The 22,221-nt window shown below is 42.1% G+C and overlaps 2 protein-coding genes across 2 annotated transcripts in view; one reads left to right on the forward strand and one right to left on the reverse strand.

Moving 5' to 3' along the window:
- LOC139764923 (E3 ubiquitin-protein ligase UHRF1-like) overlaps nt 1-8,740 on the reverse strand; it is a 116,043-nt gene extending 107,303 nt beyond the window's left edge. The window contains exons 1-3 of the mRNA XM_071692002.1: nt 8,448-8,740; nt 7,701-7,862; nt 2,460-2,656 (exon numbers count right to left, since the gene is read on the reverse strand). Of these exons, the coding sequence (XP_071548103.1) occupies nt 2,460-2,656; nt 7,701-7,862; nt 8,448-8,597 (509 nt within the window). The 5' untranslated portion in view covers nt 8,598-8,740. The remainder of the gene's footprint in view (nt 1-2,459; nt 2,657-7,700; nt 7,863-8,447) is intronic.
- Nucleotides 8,741-8,940: 200 nt separating this feature from the next.
- LOC139764750 (IQ and AAA domain-containing protein 1-like) overlaps nt 8,941-22,221 on the forward strand; it is a 118,619-nt gene continuing 105,338 nt past the window's right edge. Inside the window, exons 1-3 of the mRNA XM_071691614.1 lie at nt 8,941-9,074; nt 9,242-9,332; nt 21,100-21,324. Of these exons, the coding sequence (XP_071547715.1) occupies nt 8,941-9,074; nt 9,242-9,332; nt 21,100-21,324 (450 nt within the window). The remainder of the gene's footprint in view (nt 9,075-9,241; nt 9,333-21,099; nt 21,325-22,221) is intronic.

The following is a 22,221-nucleotide window of genomic DNA, read 5'->3' on the forward strand; positions in this document are numbered from 1 at the left end:
TTGGACATATGGAGAGAATGAGTCAGGAAAGGTTGAGAAAAAAAGGATATATGTGTCAGAGGTAGAGGAAACAAGGAGAAGCAGGAGACCAAACTGGAGGTGGAAGGATGGAGTGAAAAAGATTTTGAGTGATCGGGGCCTGAACATACAGGAGGGTAAGAGGCGTTCAAGGAATAGAGTGAATTGGAACGATGTTGTATACCAGGGTTGACGTGCAGTCAATGGACTGAACCAGGGCATGCAAAGTGTCTGGGGCAAATCATGGAATGGTCTGTGGGGGCCTGGATGTGAATAGGGAGCTGTGGTTTCAGCACATTACATATGACAGCTAGAGACTGAGTGTGAATGAATGTGGCCTTTTTTGCCTGTTTTTCCTGGCACTACCTCACTGAAATGTGAGGTAGCAATGCTATTTACTCTGCAGTTTCTCACTCGAATCAGCCACTAGATCTGTGTCATCAGCAAACACCAGCTGACTGACTTCCCATGCCCTCTCATCCACAACAGATTGCATATTCGCCCCTCTCTCCAAAACTCTTGCATTTACCTCCCTAACCACCCCATCCATAAACGAATTAAACAACCATGGGGATATCACACACCCCTGCCGCAAACTGACATTCACTGGGACCCAGTCACTCTCCTCTCTTCCTACTCGTACACATGCCTTACATCCTTGGTAAAAAATTTCACTGCTTCAAGCAACTTACCTCCCACACTGTGTACTCTTACAACCTTCCACAAACCATTTCCATCAACCCTATCCTATGCCTTCTTCAGATCCATAAATGCTACATACAAATCCATCTGCTTTTCGAAGTATTTCTCACATATGTTCTTCAAAGCAAACACCTGATCCACACATCCTCTATCACTTCTGAAACCACACTGCTCTTCCCAAATTTGATGTTCTGTACATGCCTTCACCCTCTCAATTAATTCCCTCCCATACAATTTCCCAGGAATTCTCAACAAACTTATGCCTCTGTAGTTTGAACACTCACCTCTATCCCCTTTGCCTTTGTACAATAGCACTATGCATGCATTCCATCAATCATCAGGTACTTTACCCCGATCCATACATATACTGAATATCATTACCAACCAGTCAACAATACAGTCAACCCCCTTTTTTTTTTTTAACAAATTCCACTGCAATACCATTCAAACCCGCCGCCTTGCAGGATTTCATCTTCTGCAAAGCTTGTACTACTCTTTGCTTACCAAACCATTCTCCCTGGCCCTCTCACTTCGCTCACCAACCCGACCAAAACACCCTATATCTGCCACTCTATCATCAAAAACATTTTACAAACCTTGAATATACTCACTCCATCTCCTCACTTCATCACTATATGTTATTACCTCCCCACTTGCCCCCTTCACCGATGTTCCCATTTGTTCTCGTCTTACACACATTATTTACCTCCTTCCAAAACATCTTTTTATTCTCCTTAAAATTTAATGATACTCTCTCAATCCAACTCTCATTTGCCCTCTTTTTCACCTCTTGCACTTTTCTCTTGACCTCATGTGGCTTTCTTTTATACATCTCCCAGTCATTTGCACTACTTCCTTCCAAGTATCGCCCAAATGCCAAACGCCTCTCTTTTCTCTGTGTGTGAAATGAGATGGTGAGTAAACACAGAGGATAGATTCTGAGTTTTATTCTCCTAACATCTCAATGGACAGACAAATGTATATATGCCATAGGTTGAATTCAAATCCTGAGCAGGGCACCTGGCTACCTCAGCCACACTGAAGCTAAAAGATACAGACTGCTGAAATTAAGTGTTATTTTTATATCCTGACCTCAACTAAGTGGCTCTGATGGTATGATGAATAAGTCGATGGATTCAAACCTTTGGTAAGGTGCCTGGCTACCTTATACACATGGTTAAGAGATACAGACACCTGAAATCAAGTGTTATTTTTGTTTCCCAACCTTAACTCAAAGCATGTAGCATGGACTTTAATCTATCACAGCTCTGATGGTGTGACAAATGTCAATAGACAGGCACATGTATATACACCAAGGACTGGATTCAAACCCTGGGTGCATTCCTAGCTAACTCAACCATACGGAGGTCAAAATATAGAGACACTTGAAATCGATTGTTATTTCTGTATCCCAAACTCAACTCACTGGGTTTATCATGGACTTTAACCTATTTCACAAGGGCATGAAAAATGTAACAGACCATTTTCAAAGACATAGATCTCACCCACTCATGAAATTATGAAATAAGCATATATGAAGAGATTTCCCCATATTAAGATATTACAATAACAAAGCATGGAAAATATAAGTAGAGGATTCTTGCTAAAGAAAGTACGTTTGTCTTAGTGCACCCTAGAAGGTATAGTAATAAATCCCAAAAAGTATTTCCAAGTAATCAATCATTACATTTATGAAGACAATCCTGTACACTTCACTTTACAAAATTTATCATATTTACCTTTCAAAAACAACATGATAGAGGAAGCCATCATCTTCATCAGACAATTCTTTCACTTTTGGGTTTCGTGTTATCTTCACAATTTTCCCTTCCCACCAAGTGCCATCACACAATGACTTTCCATCAATCAAGTCTCCAACTCTGTAATATTCACTTTCTTGCTCTATGGTAGCAGCTGTACTCATCTGGTTTTCATTCTGTAATGGGTGGTAAAGTCCAACAAAAGACTCTTTACTCTAAAAAATATAAAAATTTTCCTATAAAAAACTTTTACAATCCATAACGGTCACCACTAAAACTGAAACTTGTATTAATTATGTGGTCAACAAGCAATATAAAGAGATTTTGCAGTATCTGTAATCATGGACGGCAGATCATTTCTTTTCCACTTGTCTAAGTGCTTTTTCTCCTTCAGCAGGGGAGCACCAGGAACTAACAAAAAATGGCTTCATTTTCACAAAACCAATCTGTAGTTGACATACACATGCCTTACATTCAGTAAAATTATACCTCTAAAATTTGAACATTCACCTTTATACTCCTTGCCTTCATACAATGGCAATATACATGCATTCTGCCAAGCCTTAGGCACCTCATCATGATCATACACACAATGAAAATCCTAAATAAGCGATCAACAACTCAGTCACCCCTTTCTTAATAAATTGAACTGCAACACTATACATTCTAGAGGCCGTTCCACATTTCATCTTATATAAGGCTTTCATCATCTCTTCTCTCTTCACCAAAACACTCTCCCTGACTTTCCCAATTTGCATATTGCCCTAACCTTAACATCCTACAACTGCCACCCAATCATCAAACACATTCAACAGTACTTCAAAATATTCACACCATCTTCTCACTTCATCACTACCCCTTTCATTTTTTTGCTTAACAATGGAGGCTCCAGTCACGGACAAAAGCCCACATTAAGACCAGGCCTTAATTAAACTACAGAGAGGTTAATGAAATAAAAAAGAAGAGACAAGGTAAAGTATCTATAAAATCTGAAGGAAATGAAAAACTTGTCTTTCAAAATATGACAGGTCATATTTGTTGGGAAAGGCATAAGAGGGTAGAGAGTGACAAAGTTTTGAGGTATAGGGAAAGAAACATTTATCAAAAAGGCCACACACTTATCATGTGGTGCAACAGCTTGTGAGTGCTGCTCAGGGGCAAAAACCAAAGTAATACCTATAGAAGAGGGAAAGTGAACCAACATTGCGGTGTAGGGCAACCAAATTTTGAGGTTAGCCTGGAAGAGTCTATAAATCGAACCACTTTTGATTAAACTTTGTCAAGTAAGGATGAAGAGCTAGAACCATCCCAGGTTTGAGATCAAAACTCCATACAAAGATGGATCAATCCTATGTATAAATGGACAAACTGATTGGAAGAAAATAAATGTCAACATCTAATCAGGACTCCCATTTTCTTGAAGCCATTTTCTTGAGGCAGTCTTAACTATTTCCGTAATGTGGGGTTTCCATGAAAGAGTGGATGTAACAGTCATATCAAGTATGTTAAGTCAAGAGATGGAATTACAGAACTGTCAAAGGAGAGAAGAAAGTTGTGAGGAATAGAAAGATGGGTAGAAACTGGGTCTTAGAGGAATTAAACTTAACCAGATTTTGTCTAACCCACTAAAACATCGTGTTCAAGTCTAAATTTATTGAGAAAAGAAGGAACAGAATTGAAGGATGTGGAAGAAAGCAGTGTTGAGTCATCAGTGTATGAGTGCATTTGGTTATTTGTGGAAGAAAAGAAATCTTTTATATTTATGGAAGAAAGGAAACTGTTGATTAGAAAGGAGAAAAAGTGTAGGGGACAGGACAGATCTTGAGGGACACCAATGTTGATGGAGAAAGGGGAAGTGATTGATCCATGGAGGGAGACTGGCCAGAGAGGAAGCTAGATATGAGGGAGGGAAGCCAAAAAAGGGGAGCTTAGAGATGAGACCTTGATGCCATACCTTGTCAAAAGCTTTGGATATATCTAAGGCAACTACATCGGAGTCTCCATAATCTTTCAGAAATGATGACCAGACATTAGTGAAATGGGAAAGAATATCACCAGAGGATCTTGCCTCACAGAAACCATACTGATCAGAAAGAGGACTATGAGAATCAAGATGTTTAATGATATGAGAGTTGAGGAGGGATTCAAAACATTGGAAATGATAAATGTCAAAGCAACAGGATGACAGCTAGAGAGGTTAAAATGGTCACCTTTTTAAGGGATGGGCTGTACCAATGCATGCTTTCAAGAAGGAAAAGTTCTAGATTTAATTAAAAAAAAAAAATGGAACAGATGAGCAACCACAGTTGCAACCTGATAACTAATGAAGTGCTGGCTCACTATGCAGCCATCATCAACCCTACCCAGGCAGGTAGTGCCAGTAATATACCTCCCTGGTGGGTGGTTGCCTACCAACTACTACCAACCGAATTTCCTTATTAATACCTCTGCATATCGCTGGTAGGCTAGTTGGGACATGGTTCTATGAAATAAAAGTAATTTCTTGTATCCTCCCGTGATGACTTAAGTATGGGACATGGTTCTAAGAAAAAAAGTAATTTCTTGTATCCTCCTGTGATGCCTTAAGTATAGAATAATTTTGTCATAAGACCTTGCCAGAAGACAAGATCCCATCAATGCACCAAATGCTTTTTGTGTGGGTGTCTACCATATCCAATGGCTTCTTGGTGGTGAAATAAAGGCCAGTGTCTACTTTTGTAGGGGCTGCCATAACCAAGAGTAGATTTGGTATGTTTGCCAGGACAAAGGAACTTTCAAGTCACAGTTATGGCTAATACATATATATTTTTTCTTCTAAAATTCCAATGATGGCTCAGGCATCGAGATATCTTGCCTCGCCTCTGCAAGATCCATGCAGTACATAAGGAGCTGTAGGTATATGTATGAAGGGCTACATCACAAGGTAGTGGCTCAAGGCAAGAGCCATACCGTAAGATTGACAGGCAAGCTCCTTCAGCTGAACCAGGTTAAAAAAATCTAATAGCGTTCAACCACATTTGGGGGGCTTAAGTTACATTTCACCCCTTTTTGTCTATGGAAGAGACTTGATCTCAATTTGTGCACTGAGAAACACCAAAAGGGTAAAGAAGCCACAACCGAAAGTGCCCCATCAGAGACCTCTTCTCTATTAAACCCTATTTTAGATGGAAAACTTTGTCCCTCTAAGGGATACCTAAGTTTTGATCCCTTGGAGCAGCCCATGTCCCAAAATAACATGTTCATGGTGCTGTTCTGGTTGAGATATGGGACTTGCCAGATATCGTGGGCCAATGAATTAACCTGCCCACCATGACTACAGAAATGAACTTCATCCACAAGTTGCTCCCAACACCCTGGCTCTGTGAGAAAAGAAAGTAGTTCTCATGAATCATACACTTTCCTCCCATTGAAGCTACTAGTATACACCCTTCTCCCATGGAAACTAAATTACTTTACTGAAACAGCAACCACAGTCAATGGGACTGAATCCAAGAGAAACATCAACTACAGTCAATGGGACTGAGTCCAAGAGAAGTGGAGGCCTGAAGGCTGGCACTCACCAAGGGGTTTAAAGTTACTGCTTGTAATACAGCAAGACTGTTCTAGCCCCAATCTCTAATATAACTTCTGTTTATAGCCCACAAACTTAAAGCCCCCAACAAAGCAGAACAAGAAAACAACTAAAACATAATGGAAGAGAAGAAACCAGAATGAAATGGGGGAAGGTAGAGGTATTACACACATCAAGCTACTAACAGCCACTCACCTTAACAAAATCCAATATTACTGTATACACACCACTTCAAAGTTACAGCAAAAGACCACTAATCCATCGTCTAAACTTGCATACAGATGTGCACAAACAAAAGACTTTTAAATTTGTGAAGTATAAGAGGATGGAACACCTGGTATACATACAAGGCACATTTATGGTACACTTACATATACTTATGTACAACATATAAATACAAACACGATGCAGTAAATCACAACAAGCATGTGATTTCATCAATACAGAAACATTACTAGGAAAAGGAAACATGACAATCCTAAGCACCTTTATGTATTACCATATCTTTAGAGGACTAGTTAGAGAGAAAATTGATACAACATAGGTTATGTATACGAAATGGAGGAAACATGGAATGGAGCAAAGTGAACTTGTAATTAGTGAGAGGTAAGGTTGGCATAAAGGTCTAGATGATCCAACCTCAACCTGACCTTGATCTAACATCCCCTGGATGACTTCATTCAGATAAAACCATACACAAGGTTGACTTACATAAAACAACTTAAACTCGAGCAAACACATGCATATATATTACACATTTTTTTCCATACGTTTGCCATTTCCTGCATTAGCGAGGTAGTGTCAAATACAGATGACAGCCTCAGAGGGAAAAATTCTCACTTGGCCTGCATCTCTGTTCCTCCTTCAGTGTATGTATATTACATACACATACACATATTCTCTTAATAAACTACATAATGTACAAGAAAGACAAAGGATACTAAACCATGGAATGGAAAAAAGTAGTTGGGTAGCACATCTCGACATTGTAAAGTGGAGAGAGAATCTAAGTTGTCACTGGCACAGAGCCAGTGGGTTGATGACATCATCATTTTGGAAGTGTCTGACTGGCAGAAAGTGGGCCTAAAATGAGCAGCAAGCGGAAAGAGAGCAGCCACAAGCAACACTGGCGGCTGCTATCTACTTGGAAAGGGAGAAATGACAGGGGAAAGCCAATGTTACCCAACTAGAAAGACAGAGAGTTAGAAGGTCCTAGACTTGATCTCTTTTAAGAATATCCCAGAAAATATCTCATGCTCACAAGACAAATACAAAAGGAGAGAGATGTATTCAAAAATGAAAAAAACAGCTGTTATGTACAGTGTACATAGATCAGCAGCCATTGACACATTAATCATCTGCTCTAAACTCTGGTTACATCTCTTTAACAAGCACTAAATAATTCATATATTCATTCTTAGTCTTTAAAAAAATATTCTAGAAAAATTCTGGTTTTTGTAATAATCTATTTCTGGTAGCAATTAAGCAATGCAAGAGGATCTGTACTAAACAAGAACCCTAAATCTCCTAGGATAGGTTCATTCCAAAACTGTCTGACTTCAAGCAAGGGTACTGTTCTCAAAAATATGACATCAAAATGAAAATTTTGGGGAGCCAAAAATAGAAAAAAAGAAGGAGCATTTCACTACCTGTAAGTTTTCCTTATCTACAGCATGGACAGGGTCCTTCTTCACGCTATCAGTCTTATTAGGAACATTTTTGTTTGCTTCAGACAACACTGGTTTGACCATCAACTGGACGACATCATTTATGTTGATGTTGTAGTCAAACATGTTGTAGCCATTTTCCATCTGTCAAGGTATGAATGATAAAGCATAAAAACTTTCCACAAATATATTCTAAATGTAAACTACCAGCCTCATATTAACAAACTATAAGATTTCTTTCTTTAGTCGGCATAATAATAATTATACTAGGCTAGTCGGCATAATAACCATTTTACTTGGCTAGTCGGCATAATAACCATTTTACTAGGCTAGTCGCCATAACTATTTTACTAGGCTAGTTGGCATAATAACCATTTTACTTGGCTAGTCGGCATAATAACCATTTTACTAAGCTAGTCGGCATAATAACCATTTCACTAGGCTGGTCGGCATAATAATTTTACTAGGCTAGTCGGCATAATAATTTTACTAGGCTAGTCGGCATAATAACCATTTATTTGGCTAGTCGGCACAATAACCATTTACTAGGGCTAGTCGGCATAATAAGCATTTTACTAAGCTAGTCGGCACAATAACCATTTTACTAAGAAAGGCTAGTCGGCATAATAAGCATTTTACTAGGCTAGTCGGCACAATAACCATTTTACTAAGGCTAGTCGGCATAATAACCATTTTCCTAGGCTAGTCGGCATAATTAGACGAGCTCACCTGCTTGCCGCGGAAAAACAGACGCTGTCTGTCGACGGCCACTCTCATCTTCTCCTGGACCAGGGAGCGGAAGTCCTGGACGCTGGTCAACTTGGATATGGTTATGACAGCCGTCTGGCTGCCGTCCATCGTCCTCACCTTGATATACATCTTGCACTTGGGGGCTCGTCTCCTCCTCTCACTACACAACACACAGGGATTTGTCTCGAGATAAGAAAAAAAAAATTGACGATGCCTTTTATGGTTTAGTGCACCACCTGCGGGAGGACCTTGAGCCGCTGTTTACCTCTGAATTTGGCGGGAAAAAGCGACAAAGTAAACATAAATAACGAACCTAAAATATATATTTTTTAGTTCAAATTTCAACAAAATTAATATAATTTTTCTGCTCTATTTCTTAATGCAATATTATATCGTATATTCGATATTACAAAGTTCATGAAACGAACAGATCAATACAGAAATAGGATGCGTGGGTTATTCCTTTTTCACTATGGATGAAAAATGGTCATCAGTGTTTCCTTCATCAATTTCCATCTCGGCCATCGATCTAATACCCATTAGTGTATCATTAATGACTGGCAATATCAATTACTTCATGGCGTCCCGCGTTGCTATGACAACGATGTATATATACCTATATACACACGCCCGTGGACACACGTGTTTGCGTCATGTCCTTCAGGTAAACTTTGATCTTATGACAAATTGCCAAAGACATGGCAGTCATGACTGCTTCATGACAGAGGAGGTTGATAGCTTTATGTACAACTGTGAAATGTGTTACTTTCCAGGACCTTCACTGCTCTGTGGGCCGAGACTCAGGGCGAATTGTGTGCCATACTGGAGAAGGATTATGAACTACAAGGGACATTTAATCAAGATGTAAGTTAGTTCTCACATATTATCATGCACATATTATCATGCACATATTATCATGCACATATCATGCACATATTATCATGTACATATCATGCACATATTATCATGTACATATTATCATGCACATATTATCATGCACATATCATGCACATATTATCATGTACATATCATGCACATATTATCATGCACATATTATCATGCACATATTATCATGCACATATCATCATGCACATATCATCATGCACATATTATCATGCACATATCATGCACATATTATCATGTACATATTATCATGTACATATGATAATATGTACATATTCTCATGCACATATTCTCATGCACATATTATTATGCACATATTCTCATGCACATATTATCATGCACATATTATCATGTACATATTATCATGCACATATTATCATGCACATATTATCATGCGCATATTATCATGCACATATTGTCATGCACATATTCTCATGCACATATAATGCACATATCATTATGCACATATTCTCATGCACATATTATCATGCACATATCATCATGCACATATCATCATGCACATATTATCATGCACATATTATCATGCACATATCATCATGTACATATCATCATGCACATATTCTCATGCACATATTCTCATGCACATATTATTATGCACATATTCTCATGCACATATTATCATGCACATATCATCATGCACATATCATCATGCACATATTATCATGCACATATTATCATGCACATATCATCATGCACATATTCTCATGCACATATTCTCATGCACATACTATTATGCACATATTCTCATGCACATATTATCATGCACATATCATCTTGCACATATCATCGTGCGCATATCATCATGCACATATTATCATGCACATATTATCATGCACATATCATCATGCACATATTCTCATGCACATATTCTCATGCACATATTATTATGCACATATCATCATGCACATATTATCATGCACATATTATCAGGCACATATTCTCATGCACATATTATCATGTACATATCATCATGCACATATTATCATGCACATATTATCATGCACATATTATCATGCACATATTCTCATGCACATATTCTCATGCACATATTATTATTAACATATTCTCATGCACATATTATCATGCACATATCATCATGCACATATCATCATGCACATATTATCATGCACATATTCTCATGCACATATTATCATGCACATATTATCATGCACATATCATCATGCACATATTCTCATGCACATATCATCATGCACATGTTATTATGCACATATCATCATGCACATATTATCATGCACATATTATCATGCACATATTCTCATGCACATATCATCACGCACATATTATCACGCACATATTATCATGCACATATTCTCATGCACATATCATCATGCACATATTATCATGCACATATTATCATGCACATATTCTCATGCACATATCATCATGCACATATTATTATGCACATATCATCATGCACATATTATCATGCACATATTATCAGGCACATATTCTCGTGCACATATTATCATGCACATATTCTCATGATAGTTATTTTCTTATGTATGTGAAAGCTGCATTTATCTTGATTATATTTAGTTATTGTATTAGATCGCCGTTTCCCCACGTTGTGATGTGATTATGATGGTCAGGGTGTTGTGATGTGATTGTGATGGTCAGGGTGTTGTGATGTGATTGTGGTGGTCAGGGTGTTGTGATGCGACTGTGATGGTGAGGGTGTTGTGATGTGATTGTGATGGTCAGGGTGTTGTGATGTGATTGTGGTGGTCAGGGTGTTGTGATGTGATTGTGGTGGTCAGGGTGTTGTGATGTGATTGTGGTGGTCAGGGTGTTGTGATGTGATTGTGATGGTCAGCGTGTTGTGATGTGATTGTGGTGGTCAGGGTGTTGTGATCTGATTGTGATGGTCAGGGTGTTGTGATGTGGTTGTGATGGTCAGGGTGTTGTGATGTGATTGTGATGGTCAGGATGTTGTGATGTGATTGTGATGGTCAGGGTGTTGTGATGTGATAGTGGTGGTCAGGGTGTTGTGATGTGATTGTGGTGGTCAGGGTGCTGTGATGTTGATTGTTGTGGTCAGGGTAGTGTGATGTGATTGTAATGGTCAGGGTGTTGTGATGTGATTGTGATGGTCAGGGTGTTGTGATGTGATTGTGGTGGTCAGGGTGTTGTGATGTGATTGTGATGGTCAGGGTGTTGTGATGTGATTGTGATGGTCAGGGTGTTGTGATGTGATAGTGGTGGTCAGGGTATTGTGATGTGATTGTGATGGTCAGGGTATTGTGATGTGATTGTGATGGTCAGGGTGTTGTGATGTGATTGTGATGGTCAGGGTGTTGTGATGTGATTGTTGTGGTCAGGGTATTGTGATGTGATTGTAATGGTCAGGGTGTTGTGATGTGATTGTGATGGTCAGGGTGTTGTGATGTGATTGTGGTGGTCAGGGTGTTGTGATGTGATTGTGGTGGTCAGGGTGTTGTGATGTGATTGTGGTGGTCAGGGTGTTGTGATGTGATTGTGGTGGTCAGGGTGTTGTGATGTGATTGTGGTGGTCAGGGTGTTGTGATGTGATTGTGGTGGTCAGGGTGTTGTGATGTGATGTGGTGGTCAGGGTGTTGTGATGTGATGTGGATGGTCAGGGTGTTGTGATGTGATTGTGATGGTCAGGGTGTTGTGATGTGATTGTGATGGTCAGGGTGTTGTGATGTGATTGTGATGGTCAGGGTGTTGTGATGTGATTGTGATGGTCAGGGTGTTGTGATGTGATTGTGGTGGTCAGGGTGTTGTGATGTGATTGTGGTGGTCAGGGTGTTGTGATGTGATTGTGGTGGTCAGGGTGTTGTGATGTGATTGTGGTGGTCAGGGTGTTGTGATGTGATTGTGGTGGTCAGGGTGTTGTGATGTGATTGTGGTGGTCAGGGTGTTGTGATGTGATTGTGGTGGTCAGGGTGTTGTGATGTGATTGTGATGGTCAGGGTGTTGTGATGTGATTGTGATGGTCAGGGTGTTGTGATGTGATTGTGATGGTCAGGGTGTTGTGATGTGATTGTGTGGTCAGGGTGTTGTGATGTGATTGTGGTGGTCAGGGTGTTGTGATGTGATTGTGGTGGTCAGGGTGTTGTGATGTGATTGTGGTGGTCAGGGTGTTGTGATGTGATTGTGATGGTCAGGGTGTTGTGATGTGATTGTGGTGGTCAGGGTGTTGTGATGTGATTGTGATGGTCAGGGTGTTGTGATGTGATTGTGATGTCAGGGTGTTGTGATGTGATTGTGATGGTCAGGGTGTTGTGATGTGATTGTGATGGTCAGGGTGTTGTGATGTGATTGTGATGGTCAGGGTGTTGTGATGTGATTGTGATGGTCAGGGTGTTGTGATGTGATTGTGATGGTCAGGGTGTTGTGATGTGATTGTGGTGGTCAGGGTGTTGTGATGTGATTGTGGTGGTCAGGGTGTTGTGATGTGATTGTGGTGGTCAGGGTGTTGTGATGTGATTGTGATGGTCAGGGTGTTGTGATGTGATTGTGGTGGTCAGGGTGTTGTGATGTGATTGTGATGGTCAGGGTGTTGTGATGTGATTGTGATGGTCAGGGTGTTGTGAGTGTTGTGGTGGTCAGGGTGTTGTGATGTGATTGTGGTGGTCAGGGTGTTGTGATGTGATTGTGGTGGTCAGGGTGTTGTGATGTGATTGTGGTGGTCAGGGTGTTGTGATGTGATTGTGGTGGTCAGGGTGTTGTGATGTGATTGTGGTGGTCAGGGTGTTGTGATGTGATTGTGGTGGTCAGGGTGTTGTGATGTGGTTTTGGAGGTCAGGTGTTGTGATGTGATTGTGGTGGTCAGGGTGTTGTGATGTGATTGTGATGGTCAGGGTGTTGTGATGTGATTGTGGTGGTCAGGGTGTTGTGATGTGATTGTGGTGGTCAGGGTGTTGTGATGTGATTGTGATGGTCAGGGTGTTGTGATGTGATTGTGATGGTCAGGGTGTTGTGATGTGATTGTGGTGGTCAGGGTGTTGTGATGTGATTGTGGTGGTCAGGGTGTTGTGATGTGATTGTGATGGTCAGGGTGTTGTGACGTGGTTGTGATGGTCAGGGTGTTGTGATGTGATTGTGGTGGTCAGGGTGTTGTGATGTGATTGTGGTGGTCAGGGTGTTGTGATGTGATTGTGGTGGTCAGGGTGTTGTGATGTGATTGTGGTGGTCAGGGTGTTGTGATGTGATTGTGGTGGTCAGGGTGTTGTGATGTGATTGTGATGGTCAGGGTGTTGTGATGTGATTGTGGTGGTCAGGGTGTTGTGATGTGATTGTGGTGGTCAGGGTGTTGTGATGTGATTGTGGTGGTCAGGGTGTTGTGATGTGATTGTGGTGGTCAGGGTGTTGTGATGTGATTGTGGTGGTCAGGGTGTTGTGATGTGATTGTGGTGGTCAGGGTGTTGTGATGTGATTGTGGTGGTCAGGGTGTTGTGATGTGATTGTGATGGTCAGGGTGTTGTGATGTGATTGTGATGGTCAGGGTGTTGTGATGTGATTGTGGTGGTCAGGGTGTTGTGATGTGATTGTGGTGGTCAGGGTGTTGTGATGTGATTGTGGTGGTCAGGGTGTTGTGATGTGATTGTGGTGGTCAGGGTGTTGTGATGTGATTGTGGTGGTCAGGGTGTTGTGATGTGATTGTGGTGGTCAGGGTGTTGTGATGTGATTGTGGTGGTCAGGGTGTTGTGATGTGATTGTGGTGGTCAGGGTGTTGTGATGTGATTGTGGTGGTCAGGGTGTTGTGATGTGATTGTGATGGTCAGGGTGTTGTGATGTGATTGTGATGGTCAGGGTGTTGTGATGTGATTGTGATGGTCAGGGTGTTGTGATGTGATTGTGGTGGTCAGGGTGTTGTGATGTGATTGTGGTGGTCAGGGTGTTGTGATGTGATTGTGGTGGTCAGGGTGTTGTGATGTGATTGTGATGGTCAGGGTGTTGTGATGTGATTGTGGTGGTCAGGGTGTTGTGATGTGATTGTGGTGGTCAGGGTGTTGTGATGTGATTGTGGTGGTCAGGGTGTTGTGATGTGATTGTGATGGTCAGGGTGTTGTGATGTGATTGTGGTGGTCAGGGTGTTGTGATGTGATTGTGGTGGTCAGGGTGTTGTGATGTGATTGTGGTGGTCAGGGTGTTGTGATGTGATTGTGATGGTCAGGGTGTTGTGATGTGATTGTGGTGGTCAGGGTGTTGTGATGTGATTGTGGTGGTCAGGGTGTTGTGATGTGATTGTGGATGGTCAGGGTGTTGTGATGTGATTGTGGTGGTCAGGGTGTTGTGATGTGATTGTGGTGGTCAGGGTGTTGTGATGTGATTGTGATGGTCAGGGTGTTGTGATGTGATTGTGGTGGTCAGGGTGTTGTGATGTGATTGTGGTGGTCAGGGTGTTGTGATGTGATTGTGGTGGTCAGGGTGTTGTGATGTGATTGTGGTGGTCAGGGTGTTGTGATGTGATTGTGGTGGTCAGGGTGTTGTGATGTGATTGTGATGGTCAGGGTGTTGTGATGTGATTGTGGTGGTCAGGGTGTTGTGATGTGATTGTGGTGGTCAGGGTGTTGTGATGTGATTGTGGTGGTCAGGGTGTTGTGATGTGATTGTGGTGGTCAGGGTGTTGTGATGTGATTGTGGTGGTCAGGGTGTTGTGATGTGATTGTGGTGGTCAGGGTGTTGTGATGTGATTGTGGTGGTCAGGGTGTTGTGATGTGATTGTGGTGGTCAGGGTGTTGTGATGTGATTGTGGTGGTCAGGGTGTTGTGATGTGATTGTGGTGGTCAGGGTGTTGTGATGTGATTGTGGTGGTCAGGGTGTTGTGATGTGATTGTGGTGGTCAGGGTGTTGTGATGTGATTGTGGTGGTCAGGGTGTTGTGATGTGATTGTGATGGTCAGGGTGTTGTGATGTGATTGTGATGGTCAGGGTGTTGTGATGTGATTGTGATGGTCAGGGTGTTGTGATGTGATTGTGGTGGTCAGGGTGTTGTGATGTGATTGTGTGGTCAGGGTGTTGTGATGTGATTGTGATGGTCAGGGTGTTGTGATGTGATTGTGGTGGTCAGGGTGTTGTGATGTGATTGTGATGGTCAGGGTGTTGTGATGTGATTGTGATGGTCAGGGTGTTGTGATGTGATTGTGATGGTCAGGGTGTTGTGATGTGATTGTGATGGTCAGGGTGTTGTGATGTGATTGTGGTGGTCAGGGTGTTGTGATGTGATTGTGATGGTCAGGGTGTTGTGATGTGATTGTGTGGTCAGGGTGTTGTGATGTGATTGTGATGGTCAGGGTGTTGTGATGTGATTGTGATGGTCAGGGTGTTGTGATGTGATTGTGGTGGTCAGGGTGTTGTGATGTGATTGTGGTGGTCAGGGTGTTGTGATGTGATTGTGGTGGTCAGGGTGTTGTGATGTGATTGTGATGGTCAGGGTGTTGTGATGTGATTGTGGTGGTCATGGTGTTGTGATGTGATTGTGATGGTCAGGGTGTTGTGATGTGATTGTGATGGTCAGGGTGTTGTGATGTGATTGTGATGGTCAGGGTGTTGTGATGTGATTGTGATGGTCAGGGTGTTGTGATGTGATTTTGGTGGTCAGAGTGTTGTGATGTGATTGTGGTGGCCAGGGTGTTGTGACGTGATTGTGATGGTCAGGGTGTTGTGATGTGATTGTGATGGTCAGGGTGTTGTGATGTGATTGTGATGGTCAGGGTGTTGTGATGTGATTGTGGTGGTCAGGGTGTTGTGATGTGATTGTGATGGTCAGGGTGTTGTGATGTGATTGTGGTGGCCAGGGTGTTGTGATGTGATTGTGATGGTCAGGGTGTTGTGATGTGATTGTGATGGTCAAGATGTTGTGGCGTGATTGTAATGGTCAGGGTGTTGTGATGTGTTTGTGATGATCAGGGTGTTGTGATGTGATTGTGATGGTCAGGGTGTTGTGATGTGATTGTGATGGTCAAGATGTTGTGACGTGATTGTAATGGTCAGGGTGTTGTGATGTGATTGTGATGATCAGGGTGTTGTGATGTGATTGTGATGGTCAGGGTGTTGTGATGTGATTTTGATGATCAGGGTGTTGTGATGTGATTGTGATGGTCAAGATGTTGTGACGTGATTGTAATGGTCAGGGTGTTGTGATGTGATTGTGATGATCAGGGTGTTGTGATGTGATTGTGATGGTCAGGGTGTTGTGATGTGATTGTGGTGGTCAGGGTGTTGTGATGTGATTGTGAGGTCGTCTGCATATGACTGGACCTTCAAGTTAAGAAAGATGGTGAAAGAAGTGTTGCTTGGGCGACTCTGTTGTAGTGTTTGGTTGTGAGTGACTCTAGCATGGCAGCCGGTTATTAATTTTGCCGACAGCCAACCTTAGTTTTCCGGTGTTGTGAAGGATGTGGCAAGTTTCCCTTGTGATGGGATGTGTTGGGGAAGGACGGTGTCAAATGCTTTACTGTTGTCTCTTGCCCACTAGAAGTGTGCGGGAGGGGGGTTGTTGTTGGTGGACGATGAAACGAAGGGAGTGGATGGGGTATTGGAGATGTTGTGGGCAGCAGTGATGGCATGTGCGGGGTAAAGTGATGGTATGCGGAAGGAGAGGAAGGGTAGTTTGTGGTGGAATGAAGAAGTTAAGTTGATAGTGACAAAGAGAAAAGAGAGATGCAAGGGCGACATCTGCAGGGAAGAAGCACTAGTTATTTAGAAGATGTACAAGAGAAAGTGGTCGAGAGGTCAAGAGAAAGGTGCAAGGGTTGAAAAAGAGGGCAAATGAGAGTTGGGGTGAGAGAGTATCATTAAACTTTAGGGAAAATAAAAAGATGTTTTGGAAGGAGGTTAACAGTGTGAGAAAACAAGAAATACAAATGGGAACATGGATGAAAACCGTAAATGGGGAAGTGGTAATAGGCAAATAAAATGGAAAGAGGAGATGGAGTTAGTAGTTTAAAGTACGACTGAATGTTAATAGATAGGGTGGCAGATGTGGGGAGTCTGAGACGCGGAGTATGTAGAGCGAGAGAGTCATGGAAAGTAGTTTGGTGAGGTGAGAAGAGATGGTGAAAGTCTTGCGGAAGATGAAATCCGGCAAGGCGGTGGATTTGGATGGTATTGCAGTAGAATTTATTAAAAACGAGGGTGACTGTGTTGTTGACTGGTTGGTAAGGATATTCCATGTATGTATGGGTCATGGTGAAGTGCCTGAGGATTGGCGGAATGCTTGCATAGTGTGAGTGTTGAGGGGGTGTACATAAGTGTGAGATGGACCTATTAAGCACGACGGTACAGCCCTTAAGCACGACGGTACAGCCCTTAAGCTCGTCGGTACAGCCCTTAAGCACGACGGTACAGCCCTTAAGCACGACGGTACACTCCTAAAGCACGATGATACAGCCCTTAAGCACGACGGTACAGCCCTTAAGCACGACGGTACAGCCCTTAAGCACGACGGTACAGCCCTTAAGCACGACGGTACAGCTCTTAGGCACGACGGTACAGCCCTTAAGCACGACGGTACAGCCTTTAAGCACGACGGTACGACCACTGTGTATGATGGTACGACCTCTGGGTGTACCCCAGCGCGTACCGTTGTCCTCGCGGGGGGGGGGGGGGTAGAGTTCCAGGTATGAGGTGGGAGGTCGTGAGGTATGAGGTCGTTACCCGACATTTGCATCCGGTGTAGATGAGTGTCTATTGCTGTAATGAGGGAGATAATGAGTGTTCCTCATGTTGTGAGGATGATGATGAGTGTACCTCATGTTGTGAGGATGATAATGAGTGTACCTCATGTTGTGAGGATGATAATGAGTGTACCTTATGTGAGGAAGATAGTGTACCTCATGTTGTGAGGATGATAATGAGTGTACCTCATGTTGTGAGGATGATAATGAGTGTACCTTATGTGAGGAAGATAGTGTACCTCATGTTGTGAGGATGATAATGAGTGTACCTCATGTTGTGAGGAAGATAATGAGTGTACCTCATGTTGTGAGGATGATAATGAGTGTACCTCATGTGAGGATGATAGATGTACCTCATGTTGTGAGGATGATAATGAGTGTACCTTATGTGAGGAAGATAGTGTACCTCATGTTGTGAGGATGATAATGAGTGTACCTTATGTGAGGAAGATAGTGTACCTCATGTTGTGAGGAAGATAATGAGTGTACCTTATGTGAGGAAGATAGTGTACCTTATGTTGTGAGGATGATAATGAGTGTACCTCATGTTGTGAGGAAGATAATGAGTGTACCTTATGTTGTGAGGAAGATAATGAGTGTACCTTATGTGAGGAAGATAGTGTACCTTATGTTGTGAGGAAGATAATGAGTGTACCTTATGTGAGGAAGATAGTGTACCTCATGTTGTGAGGATGATAATGAGTGTACCTTATGTTGTGAGGATGATAATGAGTGTACCTTATGTGAGGACGATAGTGTACCTTATGTTGTGAGGAAGATAATGAGTGTACCTTATGTGAGGACGATAGTGTACCTTATGTTGTGAGGATGATAATGAGTGTACCTCATGTTGTGAGGAAGATAATGAGTGTACCTTATGTGAGGAAGATAGTGTACCTCATGTTGTGAGGATGATAATGAGTGTACCTTATGTGAGGAAGATAGTGTACCTCATGTTGTGAGGAAGATAATGAGTGTACCTTATGTGAGGACGATAGTGTACCTTATGTTGTGAGGAAGATAATGAGAGTACCTTATGTTGTGAGGAAGATAATGAGTGTACCTTATGTTGTGAGGAAGATAATGAGTGTACCTTATGTGAGGACGATAGTGTACCTTATGTTGTGAGGAAGATAATGAGTGTACCTTATGTGAGGAAGATAGTGTACCTTATGTTGTGAGGAAGATAATGAGAGTACCTTATGTGAGGAAGATAGTGTACCTTATGTTGTGAGGATGATAATGAGTGTACCTTATGTGAGGAAGATAGTGTACCTCATGTTGTGAGGAAGATAATGAGTGTACCTTATGTGAGGACGATAGTGTACCTTATGTTGTGAGGAAGATAATGAGTGTACCTTATGTTGTGAGGATGATAATAAGTGTACCTCATATTGTGAGGAAGATAATGAGTGTACCTCATATTGTGAGGAAGATAATGAGTGTACCTCATGTTGTGAGGATGATAATAAGTGTACCTCATATTGTGAGGAAGATAATGAGTGTACCTCATGTTGTGAGGAAGATAATGAGTGTACCTCATATTGTGAGGAAGATAATGAGTGTACCTCATGTTGTGAGGATGATAATAAGTGTACCTCATATTGTGAGGAAGATAATGAGTGTACCTTATGTGAGGAAGATAGTGTACCTCATGTTGTGAGGATGATAATGAGTGTACCTCATGTTGTGAGGAAGATAATGAGTGTACCTTATGTGAGGAAGATAGTGTACCTCATGTTGTGAGGAAGATAATGAGTGTACCTTATGTGAGGAAGATAGTGTACCTTATGTTGTGAGGAAGATAATGAGAGTACCTTATGTGAGGAAGATAGTGTACCTTATGTTGTGAGGATGATAATGAGTGTACCTTATGTGAGGAAGATAGTGTACCTCATGTTGTGAGGAAGATAATGAGTGTACCTTATGTGAGGAAGATAGTGTACCTTATGTTGTGAGGATGATAATAAGTGTACCTCATATTGTGAGGAAGATAATGAGTGTACCTTATGTTGTGAGGATGATAATAAGTGTACCTCATATTGTGAGGAAGATAATGAGTGTACCTCATATTGTGAGGAAGATAATGAGTGTACCTCATGTTGTGAGGATGATAATAAGTGTACCTCATATTGTGAGGAAGATAATGAGTGTACCTCATATTGTGAGGAAGATAATGAGTGTACCTCATGTTGTGAGGATGATAATAAGTGTACCTCATATTGTGAGGAAGATAATGAGTGTACCTTATGTGAGGAAGATAGTGTACCTCATGTTGTGAGGATGATAATGAGTGTACCTCATGTTGTGAGGAAGATAATGAGTGTACCTTATGTGAGGAAGATAGTGTACCTCATGTTGTGAGGAAGATAATGAGTGTACCTTATGTGAGGAAGATAGTGTACCTTATGTTGTGAGAATGATAATGAGTGTACCTCATGTTGTGAGGAAGATAATGAGTGTACCTTATGTTGTGAGGAAGATAATGAGTGTACCTTATGTGAGGAAGATAGTGTACTTTATGTTGTGAGGAAGATAATGAGTGTACCTCATGTTGTGAGGAAGATAATGAGTGTACCTTATGTTGTGAGGAAGATAATGAGTGTACCTTATGTGAGGAAGATAGTGTACCTCATGTTGTGAGGATGATAATAAGTGTACCTCATGTTGTGAGGAAGATAATGAGTGTACCTTATGTGAGGGAGATAGTGTACCTCATGTTGTGAGGATGATAATAAGTGTACCTCATATTGTGAGGAAGATAATGAGTGTACCTTATGTGAGGAAGATAGTGTACCTCATGTTGTGAGGATGATAATGAGTGTACCTTATGTGAGGAAGATAGTGTACCTCATGTTGTGAGGAAGATAATGAGTGTACCTCATGTTGTGAGGAAGATAATAAGTGTACCTCATATTGTGAGGAAGATAATGAGTGTACCTCATGTTGTGAGGATGATAATAAGTGTACCTCATATTGTGAGGAAGATAATGAATGTACCTCATGTTGTGAGGAAGATAATGAGTGTACCTCATGTGGCAGCAACGTGGGGAGGTCATCCACCTCCTGAAGGGGGTGTACGTCAGGTACCTGGGTGTAGCGCGACACCTCAACACCTGCCATGACCTCCTGCTACACCCACAGAAGCGACTCCTACTTCGAAGGTTGCTGGACGCCACAGTGGGCAGGATTGTCGAACTCAAGGTCAGAGCTGCTGTCAGCAAGGTCAGAGCTGCTGTCAGCAAGGTCAGAGCTGCTGTCAGCAAGGTCAGAGCTGCTGTCAAGCAAGGTCAGAGCTGCTGTCAGCAAGGTCAGAGCTGCTGTCAAGCAAGGTCAGAGCTGCTGTCAGCAAGGTCAGAGCTGCTGTCAGCAAGGTCAGAGCTGCTGTCAGCAAGGTCAGAGCTGCTGTCAGCAAGGTCAGAGCTGCTGTGAGCAAGGTCAGACCTGCTGTCAAGCAAGGTCATCTTGATGATTAACTGTCTCAGGTTAATTTTTAATTATAATGATGAAATAGTAGTGTGTAAGGTCATAATGGGTGGTTAATTACTCTATAATGATACTACAGTAATGTGTAAGGTCAATATGGGTGGTTACCTGACCTGTTGACCCATGTCCAGGTTACATGACCTGTTGACCCATGTCCAGGTTACCTGACCTGTTGACCCATGTCCAGGTTACCTGAACTGTTGACCCATGTCCAGGTTACCTGAACTGTTGACCCATGTCCAGGTTACCTGACCTGTTGACCCATGTCCAAGTTACATGACCTGTTGACCCATGTCCAGGTTACCTGACCTGTTGACCCATGTCCAGCTTACCTGACCTGTTGACCCATGTCCAGGTTACCTGACCTGTTGACCCATGTCCAGGTTACCTGACCTGTTGACCCATGTCCAGGTTACATGACCTGTTGACCCATGTCCAGGTTACCTGACCTGTTGACCCATGTCCAGGTTACCTGAACTGTTGACCCATGTCCAGGTTACCTGACCTGTTGACCCATGTCCAGGTTACCTGACCTGTTGACCCATGTCCAGGTTACCTGACCTGTTGACCCATGTCCAGGTTACCTGACCTGTTGACCCATGTCCAGGTTACCTGACCTGTTGACCCATGTCCAGGTTACCTGACCTGTTGACCCATGTCCAGGTTACCTGACCTGTT

This window comes from Panulirus ornatus, chromosome 51 (assembly GCF_036320965.1).
Source record: "Panulirus ornatus isolate Po-2019 chromosome 51, ASM3632096v1, whole genome shotgun sequence".
NCBI classification, from domain to species: Eukaryota; Metazoa; Arthropoda; class Malacostraca; order Decapoda; family Palinuridae; genus Panulirus; species Panulirus ornatus.